The sequence below is a fragment of the Diorhabda carinulata genome, chromosome X (genome assembly GCF_026250575.1).
Source record: "Diorhabda carinulata isolate Delta chromosome X, icDioCari1.1, whole genome shotgun sequence".
NCBI lineage: Eukaryota > Metazoa > Arthropoda > Insecta > Coleoptera > Chrysomelidae > Diorhabda > Diorhabda carinulata.
This window is the reverse complement of record NC_079472.1, coordinates 34,655,099-34,675,776: the sequence shown is the minus strand read 5'-3', so window position 1 is coordinate 34,675,776 and position 20,678 is coordinate 34,655,099. Positions and strand designations below refer to the sequence as shown.

The 20,678-nt window shown below is 31.2% G+C and overlaps 2 protein-coding genes across 2 annotated transcripts in view; both read left to right on the top strand.

Moving 5' to 3' along the window:
• The window catches only part of LOC130901084 (diuretic hormone receptor-like), a 215,885-nt gene that overhangs the window by 58,868 nt on the left and 136,339 nt on the right, over positions 1 to 20,678 (top strand). The gene's annotated exons all lie outside the window — the stretch shown is intronic.
• On the top strand, positions 8,026 to 20,293 carry LOC130900509 (clotting factor G beta subunit-like). Its single transcript, XM_057811199.1, has 7 exons — positions 8,026 to 8,104; positions 10,453 to 10,620; positions 11,392 to 11,526; positions 13,942 to 14,048; positions 14,212 to 14,321; positions 19,150 to 19,570; positions 20,027 to 20,293. The coding sequence occupies exons 1-7, from the start codon at positions 8,026 to 8,028 to the stop codon at positions 20,186 to 20,188; spliced, it is 1,182 nt and encodes a 393-aa protein (XP_057667182.1). The 3' UTR covers positions 20,189 to 20,293.

Sequence of the window (20,678 nt, the reverse complement as noted above, 5' to 3'; positions counted from 1 at the left end):
AGCTATAAAATGGAATTCAGCGAGTTGTGGAGAATTCCTAAATATTCATTCATCTCCATCGATAACATTCAAATTTTATCTTTGGAATGAAATAGTGCCTTTATCAGGCTCTTTAAATTGTACTTGTTATAGAGTTATGCATTATCATCCAGTATTATTGGCATTATCTTATGAGATAAGTAAGAATGAGTCCAGCCTTTGTTAAACACTATTTTCTGACTTTTATGCCTTTTATGTGGCGAATACAACAATAAGTTATTGATGTCACTTATTCAGGATCAACATTTGACCAAACACAAGGTTAACCGGACAACTCGAATTTGAAATTTTTTATGTTAATTCCTAAAATCAAAGACTGATATTTGTGTCAAAGTCATAGAAAACACGTGGTATCCATACAATTTGACGAAAAAGGCAAAGAATCCATATTACAACATGAAACACCCATTATAGGATAACAGAAAAGCTTATGATGAAACTAATGAAGATTTTGTTTTAGTTGCTTTAATTTGAATAGATGCAGATGCCAAAATGTTTTAAGAAGTCATTGTGTAATTACAGCGTAATGAGTAACGTAATTATTTACAAAAAAATTATTAAAGGTGTTTTGTCTTTGTAAAACTGTTGATATTAAAGCTAAGTCAATCTTCATTTTGTAATTAAAGCAGGAAGGTAGTATTTCAAAAAAGTGAATGTTGGGCGTGCCGTGTCTTACGAGCTAGGAACATCCTTTAAATACCCATTCCAGCATTATGGCCGCCCTGCTCATTCTACACAGAAGATTCATGTTTGGGTAAAACAAATGGTTCATCAAGTATGTATTCCAAATGATGGTGAAGATAAGTAGCTTTTTGATAATTCCGAAAACATATTGAAAATGCGCATCGCCTAACCTCTACTGTGAGGTTTTTAACTTATTCAAATATCACTAATTAATGTTATGCCAGTAGTCATAAGCTGACTGTATTTATGTTTTATATTACAATAAATATTGGAAATTTTAATGCTTAACTTATTTCGAAATTTGGTGGATAACGTTTATTGTAAACAGCTTTTCTTGATGACTCTATTTATTAATTTCCACAAAAAATGTACTCTAGTCTTCAGAAAATTTGACTTTCCAAATTTATACACCATTTATAATGAGTGTAAGAATCGGTTTTTCAGAACACACTGTAAAAAAAATTAAAAACTAGTAGACTACATAATATATGTAACTTTATTGAGACAGTGAATCATGTTCAATATTTTTCTTATTTTTTCCCATTCTCGTAATTCTGAGATATCCGATGTCTGTTTTTGGATGATCAATTTAACAACGTTGACAAACATCAGCAATATTTTTTAACACAAATTGACTTATTTGTCACGTAGCTATTTTCAACGGAAAAAGATTTCCACAAACTCATTCATATCTATCAAGATTTCAGTCATTTGAAAGCAGTTTTCGCAAGAGATAAAAGTTGAATTTTCATAATAATACGCTAGGGACATACAAATAAACTTGTAAGAATCGTTTGTATGCATGAAACGGCTTGAAAAAGTTTTAATTGCTTTTATACGTTTTTGCTCAATCTTTGCAGACAGGATTATATCACTGCTTAGTTAAAATTAGCAGAAAAAAAAACACTTTTCCTCTTGAAATCATGGTAAATAATTGACTCGTCTAATACAGCTGAATTATTGCGTTATATTATTGATAGAACACAATTTTATAAATTTAATCACCACATTTATTTCACAAAAGAATCACAATATATTTCTAAGCATAAAAATAAATGGATAAAAGGTGTTTATAGGAAAATTATTTGTGGTTTCGCCTCTAATGTATGAAAACAAAAAATGTATGAAAAATGATGTAATACTAACATCATTGTTTGTATGTTAATATCTAATATTGAACATAAGAGACTTTACTTACTTCTCTATTTATTTAATTACACACTTACACACTGAACTATTCACTAACACAACTAAGCTATTCACCAATACTTAACTTACTAATTCATTTAAGTACACCGTTTGGTTTAGTTTTCACTATCAGGATTTGTTCACTATGAACTCACCTTGTTTTATTCACTCAGTTCACATTTTATATAAAATTCCTATTCCAAAATCTTCACCTAGCGTAAATAGGCAGACCTAGTAAATACAACAAATGACCCGGCGAACACATTGGCTTCCAAATTCATAGATACCCATGAAGAAGTTCGACTATAGTCTATATTTACAAGTCTCAACTCAGATCTGACAAAAATTCAATTACCTATATGCCCCTTTGGCCCTCGGCTTCGAGATCATTCGCTATTTCTATCCATTTTTCCCATTGTTGACCCCATTTTGACATTCCTTCACTTCCATTATTCTCAAATCTTTTCTAACCTTTTCTAAATCCTTTTTTTCTTGGTCGTCCTCTTCTATCATCTATCATCATCATCGTTTGCACTACACATTCTTTAATAATATTTAATTCCATCGTAAATCTTAATTATTTTGCCGTTTTTTGGTACAATCTAATTTTAAATTTTCGCGATACATCTTTCGATTATAATATATTTAATACCCGTTGCTGTTTTCATTCATAAAATAATTTCTTTATGATTTGCAATCATTTGTAATTAGTCTACTTCTTGTTAGTTTTTTTGTCCATGAAATTGTGAAATTTTCTTTTTTGTCTTAATCGTAAAAATGAATTGAGTTGAAAAAATTGTAGTTATGTTATCAATTGGAGATATGACCTCATATCATTAATATAAGAAACTTGCGCAACACAGGATGAAATGAAGAGAGAACTCGATTGATTCGTAAGTAAACAAAAACCCTTCATGCTGTTTTATTAAAATTTGTCTAGTGAATAATTGATCCTTTTCAACAAATTTTCGGTATTATTGAAGAAATTGGCGTATTGTTGACTTCAAATAAAACATTTAGCGAACTTTTAGAAATATAAAGGAAACTTTGAAGGATCAATGTTTAAAAAGAGCTTCAGTTTATTTAAGGATTCTACATTCAAGAAGAATCGTTGCACATCCAATTCTATTCAATGATCGTTTTTTAATTTTTTGTAGTTACGGAAATTTTCCCTATTCAATTATAATATAAAAAGAACAGCTCGAGAATGGTATTGATGAGAAATCAATATTACTTTGATCAGGAATAAGAGTTTGAGAAAATTGAAAATGAATAGAATAATAATATAGTAGACATAAACATCGTTTACTAGGTAATGACGTTACTTCAATATTCTAATTAATTGGATTTTATTTGTTAGTTTTTTTCATAATATCCAAAAAATTTAAAATTATTAAAAATGTTCCTATCCCTTCATTTTTATTTTTTTGTTGTATTTAGACTGTAAAATATGAAGATCATACTTTACAATTGTTTTTCAACCAATTCAAATTGTTTTTATTTGTATTTAGAAATGAACAAAATAAAATATCGGACTCACTAGATTTCTTTTTATTCAGAAAAGAATCGTAAAATTTTATAGAAATCAAGGACAATTACGGTTTGTATTCAAAATATTCAGCAATTATCGTTAAAATAAGTGATAAGAAGCTATGTCTTTCTTAGTTGAAAAACCCATCAACTGAAAATTTTTTAAATTGAGTAATAAAAAAAATGTAAATGCAAATATTAGACTGGAAAATAAATAAGTATCAGCTCAATTGAAATTAGACAGGAAAAGAAAACAGAAAACCTAGAAGATGTTGATGATGGTAACGGAATCAGGCAGATGAATCTATCAAAAATGATGAAACACAAAAACCAAAAGATGAAAACATGAAGATTAAATAGGAATCACTTATCTCTTACCATAAAAAAACTCACAATTGTAGAGAAACAGACTACTTCGTCCGGATAGCCATTCCAAACTCAAAAAGCAGATATTACCAGTACCTTCGATCAGACATGGTAACATGGGCGAAAGATAACGAAGAAAAAACAGAGTATGGTTCAAACCCAATAAAATGAATTTCAATAGCTTTAGTGGAGTTAACAACCATGATCAATAGAGTATTGGTTAGTAATTCCAAAAGAAGTACCAGTGAAACGTAAATCCCAACAATTCACCAAAATTTCAACCAAATTCTCAACCAATACAACTGCTCCTATTCATATCGAAATTATTTGAAAAATGAATACTTTGATAGAAAACCAAAAACTTATCCCAAATTTTCAGTTGGGCTTTTGGCAAAAACAATCTACAATAAGGTAAATCGTAACACCAATTTAATAGAATCTGCATAAGAATTGAAATAAAAATATTCGACAGTATTTTTAGATGTGACCCAGTGACAGAGTTTAGCATGAAGATTATGCGTAAGCTAAACAAGATGTTGCCCAATCAATATCCTGAAATACTGACATCATATGTTTCACATAGCAAGGATCTAATTTAGGATCTATTCTCTATTCCTTGTTCACCAGTGGATATTCCAGATATAGGAAAAAACGTAATAGCCATATTCGTAGATAACACTAAATAAAAATAAATTAATGCTGAAAGGGGAAAATTCTACTAATCTAGTTATTAAATGAACTTTAGATTATGAAATCACAATAAAAGAATAAAAATCTGTACAACATGAAGATCTAACGAATTAGATAAACTAACCCAAAGGTATTGAGCCCCTTAACAAATAGAAAAAAAAGTGAAGTATTCAGGTGTATCTTTTGTTGTTGCACTCATAAGAAAGAGCATGTTTCAAAGAAATATATTTAAATATATTAATACTTGTTATTATGCCGTAGTCCAATTTATTTTATATTCAATTTAATATTTAATCGGTTAATAAATTCTGTGTGACTTTTTGGAATATACGTGTGGTGATGTAGGAACATCAATATTAAGAACATTTACACTGTTCAAAACTAAGTATTACGCAATAAGGTAAGTGTCCTATAAGTAACAAGAATCTTCAGAAAAATTTAGATAAAGAGGAAATAAGGAGATTGTTTGGTAAGCACGCAGCCCGACCACATCTTCTGAGGAACAACTTTGGAGACTTTCTCTCGGATTCGTTATTTGTTTTTTCACATGACAAATAATGTTCAATCTTCACTCCAAATTCATTTCTCTCCATATTCACTCAACATCGATTTATTTTCCTTCATATGAGTAGAAAAACGAAAATGTCTGTCAGATTTGAAAAAAATTTTGAAGAGATATGAAGAAAATCAAAAATATAAACACCATGTTCATAGTATTACTGAAAAAGTTTCTAATTTTTTAAAATATCCTCGTATTTGGAAATTTCTTTGACCTAACTTACATTATATAAGAGAAAGGAATCAATTCAAATACTAACAAACACGTTTCATGAAACCTCCTACATACGTTTCGCTTCCAGCAGATTTATGAATCAACTAGAACAATTGAGCACGTTCGTAGTTATTGTAAGGACACCTTTACCTGGATAATAACATATCAGGTAGCAAGATCTATGGTGGGTTTTTACAAAACTAAATGGAAATAAGATGACAGTGTAGAATGCTTTTTTTATTGTATCTTGTTTGGGAAACTTCCCACGGTTTCCAACTATTCTGCGACTACCGCAAAAAATGAATGGATCTAACGGACGAGCTGGAATTCTGCCAAAACATTCTTGATTAACGAAACTATGGAAAAACTAAAAAGAAAAAAGTTATAGAAAGTTGGGCTAATTGAGAATAGTCTCAATCTGTATTTATATTTATTTCTTGTTAATTCAAACTCCCATTTCGATTACAAAATATAAGTAGAAATCGAGTAAGTGATTAAAAAAATCAAATTTCTATGAGAAAATTTTTCCAGTTGAATATTTTCAGATAGAATGATTACAACTATTATAAACAGGAAAAGCTCGAAATAGATGGTGCTTAGAACTAAATCAGGTTTAATATTATCATTCGAAATGAATAGTTAAAAATGTACATTGTTCTGAAAAATACTACACTAGGTAACCAATTGCACCATCAGTATAGGAAAAATGATACACTTAATATTATTGACAACGCAAGAAAAGGAAATAATGAAACATTTCAGTTATTATAATGAGTAATTCATATTCAAAATAACATTATCATGCAGATACGATTTCTGTATATTCTGTTCATTATTTTCTATGTATTATTTCATAATAAATGACTAAATTGTAGGTAATAATATGTATAAATTTAAGGGGTCGGTTTATCATTGTGAAGCTGCTTTCATCATAGATCTTATTTTTTGGTAAAACCAAGTTATATCTATTCACTATTGTATTGACATTGCATTCCGAAATTAGGTTTAGAAAAAACTTATATAAACTATAAATTGTATATAGTCTATACAGAAAAAATAAGTTCACTTTTCCCAAGAATATCTTCACGTTGATTTGAATAGAAAATATCTAAGATAAGACAACCTTGAATCCAGTGCAGATGTTTAAGTTCATTAAAACGTGGAAATATTGTTGAAAACGGCTCTGATGAAAGGCATAATAATCATAAAGTTTCAGTACAATTCTACATCTATTGAAATTTCGACACTAGATCCCATTGGTAGGCTTGGACGGAACAGGCTTTAGCGGAGGACACCGCTAGATAAGTAGACTTCGCTGTGATCAACCCCATAGAATCACAATCATTTCATTGGCACTTGGGAAACAAGAAAGCTGATTCCTCTGCCAAACAAGGATAAGTAAAACCATAAACCGCTTAGAAGTCTGCTCGCAAGACATCCTCCACGAAAATAGATGGAAACACCTTGCATGAGACAAGGTAAGGTACATATCAGATCAAAAACTATGATCAGCTGATAGGTTGATTCATTTGCCTATGGTTTTTTGAATTTCAGAACTCATTTATACTTCCTAAATGGCTGCCTACTATTAATTCCCATGAGTAGCGTCATTAATAGTTAATTTTCCGTTTCCATACTTTTCAGCCATTCAGCATAATAATAGATTATCGGTTTTAAATTTAAGTGTAAAATCCGTAAATAGTTGATAACTGCTTATTAATAACAATTATTAAACATATAGATTCTATTATACAATTAAGTAAAAATCATCATTCAATAAAAAAGTGATAAAAATCAAAAGTTTTTGTAGATCATGTTTCAAATTTGAAATTTCCACCGAAAATTGATTGTGACGTTCGGAAACTGCAATCGAAATCTCATTCTGGGCTAGGGTCTGCAATTAACTGATCTATCTGACCACAGTATCCGAAAAGTCCTATAGATGGGTCTGTTGAATGTCTTAACAATGCCGTTGGTGCATGAATGATAAAGAACTGCAAACTACGTGTTAAGTTTAAGCCCATGGGCAAACCTTTGGCAAACCATGGGCAACAATTTATTTAGACTAAAATCAAGGTGTATGATTACCTTTCCTAAGAACATTAGCTTACGGTAACGGTTTATTAGGAGGCATATGTGAGTAACTGTTCCTGACCACCCACTGTCTTAACCATTGGGTATCCTACGGGTATGTCCAGAACAAGATGTTGACAATATGAAAAGTAAAGATACTGACAAGAAAAGCAAAAAGATACTTGAAAATCTAGTAGTAAATTGAAATTATTCGAAACCTTAGTTCCAGTGAATAAACGAATAATATTGTGAAAAAAAGAACGGAAGAGCTAATTCAACTGAAACAACACATACCTGCCAGTCGTTAAAATAATTATATTTTATACCTTTTACTATATTTGACATATAAGTAATCTTAAATATGAAATATATGAAATTCGCATGGATGTACTATTCTACTATTTAGAACTTAAAAATATGACATGTGATGTTATTATTGATGATAATTTGTTAGTTAGAATTCTTGTGACATACGGTAAAACCCATTATTTATATTAAAAATGTCATATTTGTATCGAGGTCGGTTGCTAAATACATCTATTTATTCAACATTTTTAGTCAATATAATATAATAAAAATAATTATCAAATTAACTTTTGTTAGAAATACATGCTTCCGTTTTTCACATCATAGTAGCGTCTAGTTGTTAATAAACTCAGATTATTTTATTCAGTACTGAAAACATGTTGGGTAACAAATTTTTTGACAAAATAATTTTTATAATTCTGTGGTGTACAACAGGGAATCCGGTTGCAGTGAAAAGTAAGTCCTACGGGAATTTTATTAAAGCAACTCGTTGTTAGAAAATACTGTCAAAACATCACTTCCAACGGTTTGTTTATGAAATCTAATGAAATTTTCATCTCTTAGTTTTAAGAAAATGGGACAACCCTGAAGTATTTATTTGATTTAATTAAATCAGAATTTGTAGTTTAATTTTACGGAAATATTTCGGATATAAAAAAATCAAATAACGCATATGAACTTGATTGTTTGGAACATTGTGTTCCAATGAAAATATGCAAACTAAGCTGTTAAAGAAAGTGCCTCTTTGATCATTCAGCTTACAAATCGACTCGTCTCCTTCATACTTAAACAGAATATATTACGTGCTTTTTACATTATCTTAGCATAAATTCAAGTATAATCAAAGCAGAAAAGGAAATAATTTCACTCTACTTTTTTAAAATGATACACTTAGGAGAAGTAATTTCTTGACTCTGATATCAACGTTTTATTGTTGACTTTGTTCAATAATTGTCAGAGAATACCAGTTTAGAAAAGTTCGCAAGTTTGGGGATTTCAAAATTATCATCATGGTAACAACAGGGACAAACGGAGGTGTACCACCAATGGTGCATTCCACTAAGTACTCACGACAATCATGTTCACGTCCACGGTCTTTTTCTTTCCAGTTAGCCCAGATCGTAATATTCGAAAACCCAAGTGGAATAGATTATGAAACCTTTTGAGCGTTGGGGTCAATAATAACAAAAAATAAAACAAAAAATTTAAGAGGTTATGATACAATTTATAAGTCATTGAATTTTTGAGTTGAGGATTTAACTAAATTACATGGTGGTCCGTCGAAAGTACTTATAATATCCCTTTCTGCATCTAATAATGAGATATATTCACATGAACCCATCTCTTGACATGGATCATCGTGAGCGTTAGTAATGACTAGTCATTAATGACCCTAATGATGGTAGTCCCCATGTGGAACGCCCAAAAGAGTAATTGAGATCATAAGTATAAATTTTTTGTAAAAATTTGCGACTAATTATTTTAGAAAAGAGCTGAGTCCTGCATATCATATCTCCTCATTTTAATCTTTGGTCTCTTTCCATTCCATCTATGATTACAGCTTCCAATAACTGCAGAGCACTGTGTGGTTGACCGTTTTATAAAGAGTTATGGAAGCGATGTGATTTAATATTGAAAGGTATGTGTACAAGACTATTTGAGTAATGGTTTGGTCGATATTTGAAGTAGCCCCTGGTTACCAGATTCAAAATCTGGGGAACATATGTGGGATATGATGAAGAGAAGATGGTTCAATTTTGCACCATTCTACATAAATAGTTAATTCTCGGAGATTTATACCATATCCTTTTGTTGACAAGTATAGGTATAAGTCAGATTGTGATCACATTGTGATTGTGATTGGCACATATTAATGAAATATCATCATTCTGTTCAAGAAGGTTATGACAATACCAAGAAATCATTACTTCTGGATATTTGTGACAATGTTACTGAGTATATTATTATCCAGAGGAGCGTTCTACTGCTACATTTTGAATCGATTCTTAGTTGTATAGAGGCGTATTTGCTCTATATAAGTATATAAAAGAATTAGTGCATGAAAATGTTTATAGGTAATTGTGTTGTCCGAAACCTGTCCTAATATCAGATAACATATAAAAGATTAGATGGTTTGATATATGAAAAAAGCCATAAAAAACGCTATAGATTCATTCACTTCTACCTATATATGTCATGACGATACCTATAAATAATAAAAAATTATTGAAATAAAATGGTTTTCATATCAAAGCAAAAATATTGTTGTTTAGTATATTGCTTGACTTCATTCCAACTAATTTCCAAATTATAAAAAATTATCAATTATATCGTCACAATTGCAAAGAAGAAGAGTATTAATAATGCAGAGAATTTCAACTAAGATCAACGACACGAAAATTTTTACTGAGTGGCATAACAAAAAAAATATTATTCATTAGCTCATTACTGCATCTTATTCGAACTAATTCATAAACCGTAAAATATACAGCGTGTTCCTGGACTTGATCTAGAAAATTCGGGAGTGAGTGGATGACATGAAAATATGACATAAAAAAATTTATCATACGACCTCTTGCTTCTGAGTTATCAGAACTCAGAAGAAGAAGAACTTGCCTTAGATCAGAACTTATAAATAATTGCATTGCTCAATGTTTCATTTCAACTGCTGTTTCTCTAGGGTACATATACAAAATTTCTGAAATTCTTTAATTGTGAAACAAACTATTCAAAACAACAAATTTCATATTATATTTGTGTCTATTTATAGAATATACAATTATTTTCATAAAATGAAATTTTAGAAGCAAGTATTATAACAACTGAGGGGGATACGCCAAATAACCAACAGTGGTCTCTTCCTTTCTTTGATAATAATTTCGGACTTATCTCTAATGGAGCAGCAATAACACCATCGCCCCCACGAGTATCAATTGTATCAACAGCACCACCAACACTATCGACAATTATCGGTAGGACAAATAGTATTAATACAGCACCTGCTTTTGTTTCTAATAGTAATATGAATCAACCTAATTCACAATTACCTCCAGTACCTATTATCAACCCTACGGCTACTTCACCAGAAACAATAGAGAAACCAACAACAGTCCATCCGATTGCGCTTGTCGTTGATCCAAATTATATGCTCAAATATTTGTCAGTTGTACCTACAATTACTTCAACTAGTGAAAAATCTTTCAATGCAACACCTTCTACCAAATCTTCATTTTTTGTTGTCGATCCATCGTATTTTCTCAATTATACTACTGGGATTTACCCTCTAGTATCCACTACAGCTACTTCTAGTACTACGGTAGTTTCTACTACTACAATTCCAATAAAATCAAATATTACAACTGAAATTACTGAAACTACTGAAACTACAATAATTCCCGTCAACGTTTCAACTACGGTTTCTAATACTGTAGCTACTACTCTATCGTCTACTGTTTCACTGAATGAAACAACTTCATTAAATAATACATCTTCAAATCCATTGTGTACTAGTACTTCTTCGTATAGGCCCCTTGGTCTCGATTGTGACTATAAATCAACAGAGCTCGTTACCACAGAAAGTACTTCAGAAAATTTTCAAATAGAAGTTCCCGCTGTAATTAAATTTGATTTGAATATAACATCTATACCGAATTATATAGTGAATTTATCCCCTGTTACCCAGAGTGACTTAGATATAATAGAAATAATCAGTTCCTCATCTAATAAGTTAGTATCTTCAATAGAAACCTCCTCAACTTCTGCAAGTACTGTTAATATCGATCTCTCTAACACGGAACTTAATATAGGATGGAGGAGTTCGTCGGTATTACCAACATTTGCAACTGCTCCGCCACCACGGAACAAAATATCTCAAAATAGTGAATATTTTTTTGCTAAATAAAACATACATGGATACTAGAATATCACTGAGGAATTTACAGTGCGGAAAAGCCAAATACAAACGATATATCAATCAAAGGGTATTTTATGTTCAAGTTTGATGTACCTATTACGAGATTTTTTCGAAACATGTGTGCCAGACGACATAATAAATTCATTATTTGGCTTTTCCATAATGTTCCATATGAATGTATCTTCGATAAAATTATTGATGATAAATTCTAGGTAATGCAATTTGGGGATACTGACTTTTTTGAGCAATGTATGAGACAACTAACTTTGGGAAATATTATATTCATAGGAATCAAATTAGTTTGATTCAGGTGTTGATATTTTAAAAGCCACTTTTTTTGAATTCGTTACATATCAAGTAAATTCTTTTTTACGTATGTTGTTAAATTGTAGCTTAATTTGATGTACTATAGGTTATGATAATAGGCAACTGAACGTTCGTATTTAGTTATTTAATTCCTAAATCTCGCGCTCGATTCCTATCGTTATTCAGTCATATTTTTACGGATATTCAGAAGAACTAAATATAGTATAATAGAATATCTCAGTTTCAATATTGGAATAGTATGTTAAGATCTAAAGAGAATAGAGGAGTTTAATATAATATAATGTATATAATATAATATAATATAGACAAAAATTTGCCATAAATGAAAAGTGAGGTTAGAATTTCGGCATTTTATAAACAACTGAACTAAATTGTGTTCGTGATTTAGTTAATATGTAGATAAATTCAATTAATAATTTTGTTTCAATCTTGTCAACAATATATGGTATATATGATAATTTCAACATTTGAAGTTAGTAATGATATCAATCTATAATTTATGATATTTCGAAGGAAGAGACAATTTTTTACAGTGACAATGTGTAATATTGAAGTAAATTTTAATGGCACATATAATTAACATATCGACCTTCGCTATGACCATGTATATGAGAACTGACAGAAAAATTAATTATAATCAAATTAACGAAAATAGAATGTCATGCTGGCATCTTCGAAAAGAATAAAAAGTGAAGTGAGATTGGATGAATATTTGAGAGAGATTCATGAAAAAACTGTGGGAAAAAATTGATAAATAAACATTTGAATTCAGAATGAGTAGAGAAATCGTCTGTTTAACTGAACTTTTATTTGTGAAATATGCTATAGAAAAGTCGATAAATAAGATATTTGCTGAAAGGTATGAGAATAGACTAGACAGTCTATAAAATAAAAGGTTAAAATAAAATTAAGCACAGTTTAACATAATTTGTTATCAATAGTTATATAACTAATATTAAAATGTAATTATATCATACATCTACCTACATATGTGATCTTAAATAAGATCTAATAAACTCACAAATCAAAGTTTAATAAATCCAATTCTGAAAGAGTAGATCATTAACCTACAAAATATTGCGAATCCTTTTAGATTATAGATCTACCAACTAAACATATATTCCTATTATATTGTATTTATGGTGAAATATCAATATTTCTTTCAAAATTTGTGTTTATTTAGGTATATGTTTACATTACTTTAATTAAGTTGTGAGATACGAAAATGATTCAAATACTGTGATTAATAGTTGAATTTCCAAAAGTAGAGGACCTTATCTACCTCATAATTTAATTATTCCTTCATATATAGGGTCAAACAATAGTTAGATGACTTGGTAGTGAACACCAAAACAAAGAACGTCCTTCTTCTTCTTCATCGTACGTAGGACTTGTACTGTTTTTGCATCATTGGTTGCCTAGTTGCAGCTGGGAGACCAGCTTTCACACCAACTTTCAGTCGTCCTGGCGGTCGCGATGTATTCGGTTTTTCTTCCTTTGCAATCTTTGCCAACCTGTAATCTGACATTCTATCCACGTGGTCTCTCCTCTCTTTTCGTCGATTTCTCGCCCATCTCACTACATCCTGGATATCACATATCTTCCTTATTTCATCATTTCTCTTGTGTAAGTTAGAATTTGTGAAAAGGTTGGTGATAATCATACTGAATACACTGTTCACACCATCACTACACCAACACTCATAATTACATTGTCTGTCGCGCGTCGTGGTGTAGTGGTATTTCTCAGTATTTCTCTTGTGGTGAAATAATATGTGTCCCGCTAATGATCTCAGCGTTCGCATTTCATTAGTTCTTAAAAGCTGATTAGTTATGGTATTCTGTACTCTGGTCTCACACAGGTCTTGTATATTCTGATATTGCTCCTGGTAGCTCTCTCATAACATATTCAAAGTAAATGTTAATAATTATTGATGAAATATATTAATAACTGCTCAATATGAAAATTTTACTTTTTGAATATGAATATTTATCTATGTTTTCAAGTTTTTTCGAAATTTCTAATTGTTTGTTCAAAGTTCATTGATCTACAGAATGTGCTGAATACTATAGCACTGGAAGAAGAGCTACCAGAACATCGAAAGTACAAGTTTTTATTATTAATGGTGAAATTTCTAAACAAAAAGAGTTTCCTCATATGGTAAGTTTCAACTTTTTTTATGAAAATAAAAAAAATAATATAAAAATATGCAGAAAAGTTAGAAGCTTCATATAATTTGAGAAAATTGAAATTTTTAATAAACAATTTGGATAATCCAAACATTTTCACTAAAATGGATCTAAGTTTCAATTGAAATTTTAAGGCAGCTTTGGGTTATGGTGCAAAGAATGACAATCAGTGGTTGTGCGGAGGAAGTTTGATAAGTGAAAACTACGTTGTAACAGCAGCTCATTGTTTATCAACTAAATCTTTGTAAGTATACTATTTCCAGTTGAGGTGGCTATGTTTAAGTTGTAATTTTTTGATGCAATTTCTAGCTCTTGCTTGATCATTATTTCTAAATAATGGTAGCAGCAAAGTGAATCTGAAGCACATGTTTTTGTTCTCAGTGTCTGGTGTTCAAGAGAAGAAAAGAATTTGAAAACTTGGAATGTTGCTCTAGATCTAAGACGTTCAATTGTAGCTTTAGACCAAAATTAGAGAGTATGCTTGATCAGCTCATTTAATCCTACCATCGTATCTATCAACTGGTTCTCGATGTATTGTTTTAGTTATAGAGAATATTTTTCTTTTCCATTTTGAACCATTTCCTTTTACAATCGATCCAATTATTATATCAAGCGTCTCAAAAAATAGAGATGCCATAACTTTGACCGCAGACTGCTTTTTTTGCTTGAATTGAATGGCTTTCGGCGGGTACAAGCCAATCAAATGAATACATCGTAGTGGAGAGGTCATGTCGCATCTGATATTACGTCTCGACACAAAAATTCATTTTTTTTTTGCCTCAACACCTCTAAACAATGCTTTAACCAATCAATTATTTATCCAAAAAGAGGCTATTTCAGCATCGAATACTCATGTGAAGTTATGTGGATCCTCACATCTAATATTTGTGTCTACTGTATGTTTTTAATATCACTTTCAGGTTCTCTATCACAATTTTTGTGGTATAACTACCTCTTTGGAACATTTTCTGTGATTGATTTCCTCACAATTAGTGGTGGCTCATGTTTAGCAATGTTTCCATCAAAGTTTACCTTGTACAAGGCTTATCGTCTCTAATTTTATCGGCTTCTGTACTAAAACTATGGATCCGTTGCAATTGCCACACAAAATAAAATATGAACCAGGTCTTCACTATACTCGACTAATTCAATTTTTTGTTTTTGCAGAAAATTAGCATTTTTCAATTTCCAATAAAATTATAAATAGCTTACACAAATTCAATACTTCCATTAATCTAAACGTGTTGAGAGAGTGTTGACTAAATTAAGGTATTCTACGGGACTCACTTACATCTAATTTAGAAGAGTCTAGGAACTATTATTGGAAATGTCGCTTTAGTCATGTCTGCGGAGAGCTAATTTCAATGCCACACAAAATTAGATACGATACAATTTTCACGATATATACCTATTCTTCGACATATTTTTATTATGCCTAGATTGAAACAATGAGCAGAATTTAATTCAGCCATAATATTGGTTGATCCTAATAGTGCATAAAGTTTGGGTCACATATATCTTACACATTTCCGATCAGGCTTCCATCATACAATCGGCCAAGTATCTGAGGAGTAATTTCTCAAATGACTTCAATTGGTATTGTTCAGATTTTTCAGAACGACTTCGAACTCCCTCCTAACCGTCTCCAATCTTCCATATGATCATGTTCCAATTAAGTAATTAATTGTATCTCGATACGCGTGTGGCGAGGCATTTTCTTTATCGATAAAGTGTTTCAAAATACTGAAAAAAATTTATCTCTTCGTCCAACAGATGACGTAAGATTGTGGAATATACTCCTGTAGATTATGTAGAGTCGGTGTTTTCTGCTATCCTCCACTGAAGCTCCGAGATTTTCTTAATTTTCTTCTCCAAAATACAATGCGATCATTGTTACATAGCAATCAGTAAATTTTTCAAAAATTTACGCACGAAACCACTCACAATATTGATTGAATCAATACTGGCAATAGTGACAGCGAGTATAAGACATATTGAGACATAGTCAGAGCAACGCACTGCAGCAAAGAGCAGAGTAGTTTTTGTTGTTTCGTATTCTCTGGAGCGCGCGCAAATTGTGGCGCAAGAGAGGACAGAAGAGCCCAGCGCTTGGACTGTCTTGTACATGTGACCTAGGCACAGAAACTGTGTTAGATTGTTCACTAGCAATGGTATATGCTAGAATTTGATAATGGATCAAGAAAATTGAAGTGGTGCGTGTTAATTCAGTTTTTATGCTACCAGGTATAGTAAATAAATGATAACCAAAAACAAGCAATAAATCTTCGAGAAAACAACCTGAAATTGTGGATGTTGATGAACTTTGTGTGGCTAGAAAAAAATATTTCCCTTTATAGTCACAATAGCTCACATTGCTTTCCAATATACGAGTACGATGCAGAATTTTGGCTGACCTGTGATGTGATGCGCTGCCCGGACACATGAGACACACAGCTCAATATGCGCCCAACCTAATCAAATATCTAAGAGAGACGGATCTGTTTTCGAGAGGCATCATCGGCATCGGATCGGAAGTGTATATGATATATTATAAGTGTTCCAGCCTTAACGTTCTCCAAAAGATGAGTGTGATGTGATAAAAATATATGATAATTTTCAGAAAATGTCATTTAAATTACGAATTTATAATTTTTTTTTTATTTTTTTGCTGTAGTGCTTATGCAAAAACCTCCTCTGCTCAAATAATATTTTTAAGCAAAGTCTTTGCTTCTGCGGCATGTATCGATTCAAATAGAATGTTTGATAAACACACGGAAATCTTTCTTTTTGATTCTAACTACTAGAGGAAAAGAAATAAAAATTTGACAGCTTTTCTTTTGAATAATGGTAGTTGAAACTTTAAAAATTTTCTCATTCTATTCGTATTTGAAATCTCTGCTTTCAATTTTATTCAAATCGGTTTTTCTCATTATAGTACACCCATATTTTGGAATAATCTCGACTAAAACAGAGAGCTTTATATCTCCTGTAAAAACCAAACACAATGGGTTTCTTTGGAATGATAACTGCTGTTAATATTTATTATTGTACCTTCGAATAACCCTTATATCAAACTTCGTCATAAGATTTGTACAACTTGTAGATTCTTCCATCCTCGTCAACGAATAAAATGTAAAATATTCTATTTTAACTATCTCTAATAGCCTTTTTGTAGTTGTGAAAGTAAATAAGGATATTAGAGACTCATATAATCCCAAGTATCCTATTAAAAAGTGATAAATTACTGAAAAGATATATTACAGAGTTTGGAATGAATAATAAATCAATATTTGTACCTAAACGCGCTTTGCTACAGGACAATCAATATCTGTGATGATTGATTTAATTTTATATAAGATACAATATGAAGTGATAACATGATGTGCTCTCTTGTTCACCCTGAGCAATTTATCGTAAAATTCGTCGTCTTAAATCGTAAATCTTGTCATAAAAACATGAGCCACAAAGAATGAGTCGTTTATATCGTTATTAAATTCATTATGTTTCTAATCTAGTACAGTCTTTATTTAAAAATTGTGAGAAATACGATATAACGAATGCAATTTATTGTTTAGGAATATGAATTCCGTTATATTTTTCGCTCCTTTTCCAAGTGTTCTGGTTAGCAATGAAATCTCCACTGAATCCTTTTATTCCCAGGATATCGAGCGATTTGTAAATATATGAAAATCTCCTATTCTTTCAAGGCTTCTGACTTGTTGACGGTAAGGCGCTCAAATAATTCTATTGAAGCAAAAAATCGTGATATTTAATAATAAATTCAACTTTTGAGACTACTGAATCTACTTTTAAATAAACGAATGTCAAAATATATATAGATGAAAATGAAACCCAATATTTGAATTAATAACTTTGAGCTATGAGGTTTAAAGGTTCAATTTTCCGTTCAAATTTTGGAAACTATGCGTACTAAGTTAAACTTTCCAATGATTAGTATTGTCTCTTGAAAGTATGTAGCTTTGGAAAAAATTCACTTTTTTCACCATTTAACTTTATAAATATGTATCTAACAAGTTAATGCTATCCAGACCGTTGAAGAACATTAAACCCTTGTCAATAATAAGAATCAAATAACTATTCGAGCTACGCTACTTTTCTTCTATATGTTTTTGTCGTATGGAAATATCAGATCTAATCACGATATGTACTTTAGCCACACAAACACGCTCCGGTATTCCCATAAAGTAATCTTCTTTAAGATAAGTCTCACATACTTCAAGGTAAATCGAAAGGCTTTCGATTGGTTAAGAAATGGCCGATAAACGGTGACGCAATCCCTTAAGTTGGTTTGCTAGACACAGTTAATTATCACATAATTTTTTCTTTTGCCAACTGATTCCTTTATGACATCGGGTTCGAACTCCATGAAGATATCAAACGCATTAACGTACTGGTCAACAATAATATGAAGATGACCGGAGAAGTGTCGACGCTCTCTACTCAGAGAATCAGCCTGAACGATCAAAAAATTGTATGTCGACGCCTACCACTCAGAGATCAGCCAAACTATCTAAAAAATTGTATATCGACGCTTCCTACTCAGAAACTCAGCTAGAACGATCTAAAAAATTGTATGTCGGTGCTCTCCACTCAGAGACTCAGCCAGAACAATCTAAAAAATTGTATGTCGATGCTCTCCACTCAGAGACTCAGCCAGAACGATCTAAAAAATTGTATGTCAACGCTCTCCACTCAGAGACTCAGCCAGAACGATCTAAAAAATGTATAGTAACTCAATTACACGTATAGATCTAAACTCTTGCGCATGTGAGAGAATTTAATTTGTGTGATTTAATATGTATGATTGATGAGAAAATCATTGTGATTGAAGGAAATGTGGAGAAAGGTAAAATCTACCGTTGTTTTCAAAACATTTTTATTGGAAAGTAGTCTTGAAGGAGGTACATTCCAGACCGCATTTTCACAATTCTTTTCTATTTTATTTTTCTTGCGAGAACTATGATGTATTTTTGAAAAGTAACAACTTTTTTTTGTGTTAATTGTATTTGGCTGGAGGTAAAATTTTGCTTTTGTTGGACTCTTTATTTCAGAGGTCCCGTTCAATACGTTAGACTAGGAACAACAACTTTACAGACCGAAACCTTACAATCTGAAGATTATAATGTGATTCAGAGAATTCCATATCCAAGTTATGTAGAAGGTCGCCAATATGATGATATTGCTCTTCTTCGACTGGATAGATCAGTAGAGTTTTCCGACTATATAGCTCCTATATGCCTTCATTCATCAACTGTTCCAGACAGCGTTAAATTAACAGCGACTGGGTGGGGAAGAACTACTCCTACTGGAAATACTGCCGAAGAGTTAAGAAAAGTTGAGCTGGACGTTGTTTCGTTCTATGTTTGTCAAAAAGCTTATAGTGTAGCATCAAAGGAGGAGCTACCTTATGGTATTGTGGAAAATTCGCAAATTTGCGCTGGATCTTCTGACGGATCTAAAGATACATGTCAGGTATTTACTTATATTAAGAAACATAATGAATAAAATCAATTGTATAAGATTGAATGATAACTTCTAATACAATAAAGTATCGGAAAACTTTTTGAATAAAAAGGTAATACATGGATAGCGATTAGGTTTCTTATTGAGGAAGTGAATTTTGGAAAATTCCGAGAAATTTCTTTTTCAAAACCAAAGACTGATACAAATTTTGATAACGTAAGACTATAAACCCTTTGAGAAGTTTATATGTATATATCTAATAAAACTTTCTGTTTTTATGATACATAAAACGGAATATAAACTTTATATGATGAAAACAAATAGAAATACTGAGGCAACATACTCGTATTAAGTGATCCAAATTCAATAGAACTGCCTAATCTGGTTCAAATGTACTGCACACAAACTTTCTTGAAGCGTTTAAATCTATACACCTGATAATTCAAATATAAATTCACTTTTTAGGGTGATTCCGGTGGGCCACTTTCATTAGTACGAGAAGGAAGATTATATTTGGTGGGAATTACTTCATTTGGAATTGGTTGTGCTAAGCCTGGAATTCCTGGGGTATATACTAGAGTTTCACATTACGTACCTTGGTTAGAACAAACAGTTTGGGGGCAATGATGAATTTTGTGGTCCGTTCACTTGGATAGCTCATTTTCGTTTATTATTGTGAATAGAAAGTCCAATCTGACAAAATATTAGTCTACAATTATGGTTAATTTGTTGTAATAAAAAAAATAATCAAATACTATTTGCATTAATACATTATTTTGGTATTTTTTTACACTTGGTGCGAGTCTGAAGAATAAGCCAAAAAATTGTCGAATTATTATAACGTATTTCATCTCCTAATGCAGAAATACTACACTTATTCGGAGTAATTTTTTTAACGAAGTAAAAAATGCATATTAATGTCCAGAAAATATGGACCAAACATTATACTGGCATAATTGGGTTTGTAATTGCAGAAGTTTTTGTTTTGCTTACGCGGTTTACGTTTCGATGACATAAGAAATAGAGAGATAACTAAAAAGCTTCATAAATTAGATGGTATATCAGAGTAATTGAATAATACGTTGATGCGGTTTTATATAGAATATGCCATAAAGCT

Excerpts from the sequence above, each read along its gene's own strand:
- LOC130900509 (XM_057811199.1), top strand. The coding sequence starts at position 8,026 with ATGTTGGGTAACAAATTTTTTGACAAAATAATTTTTATAATTCTGTGG. Across the intron at positions 10,621-11,391 it reads AACACTATCGACAATTATCG|AAACCTCCTCAACTTCTGCA; the intron begins GTAGGACAAATA and ends TATCTTCAATAG. Across the intron at positions 11,527-13,941 it reads GAACAAAATATCTCAAAATA|AATGTGCTGAATACTATAGC; the intron begins GTGAATATTTTT and ends ATTGATCTACAG.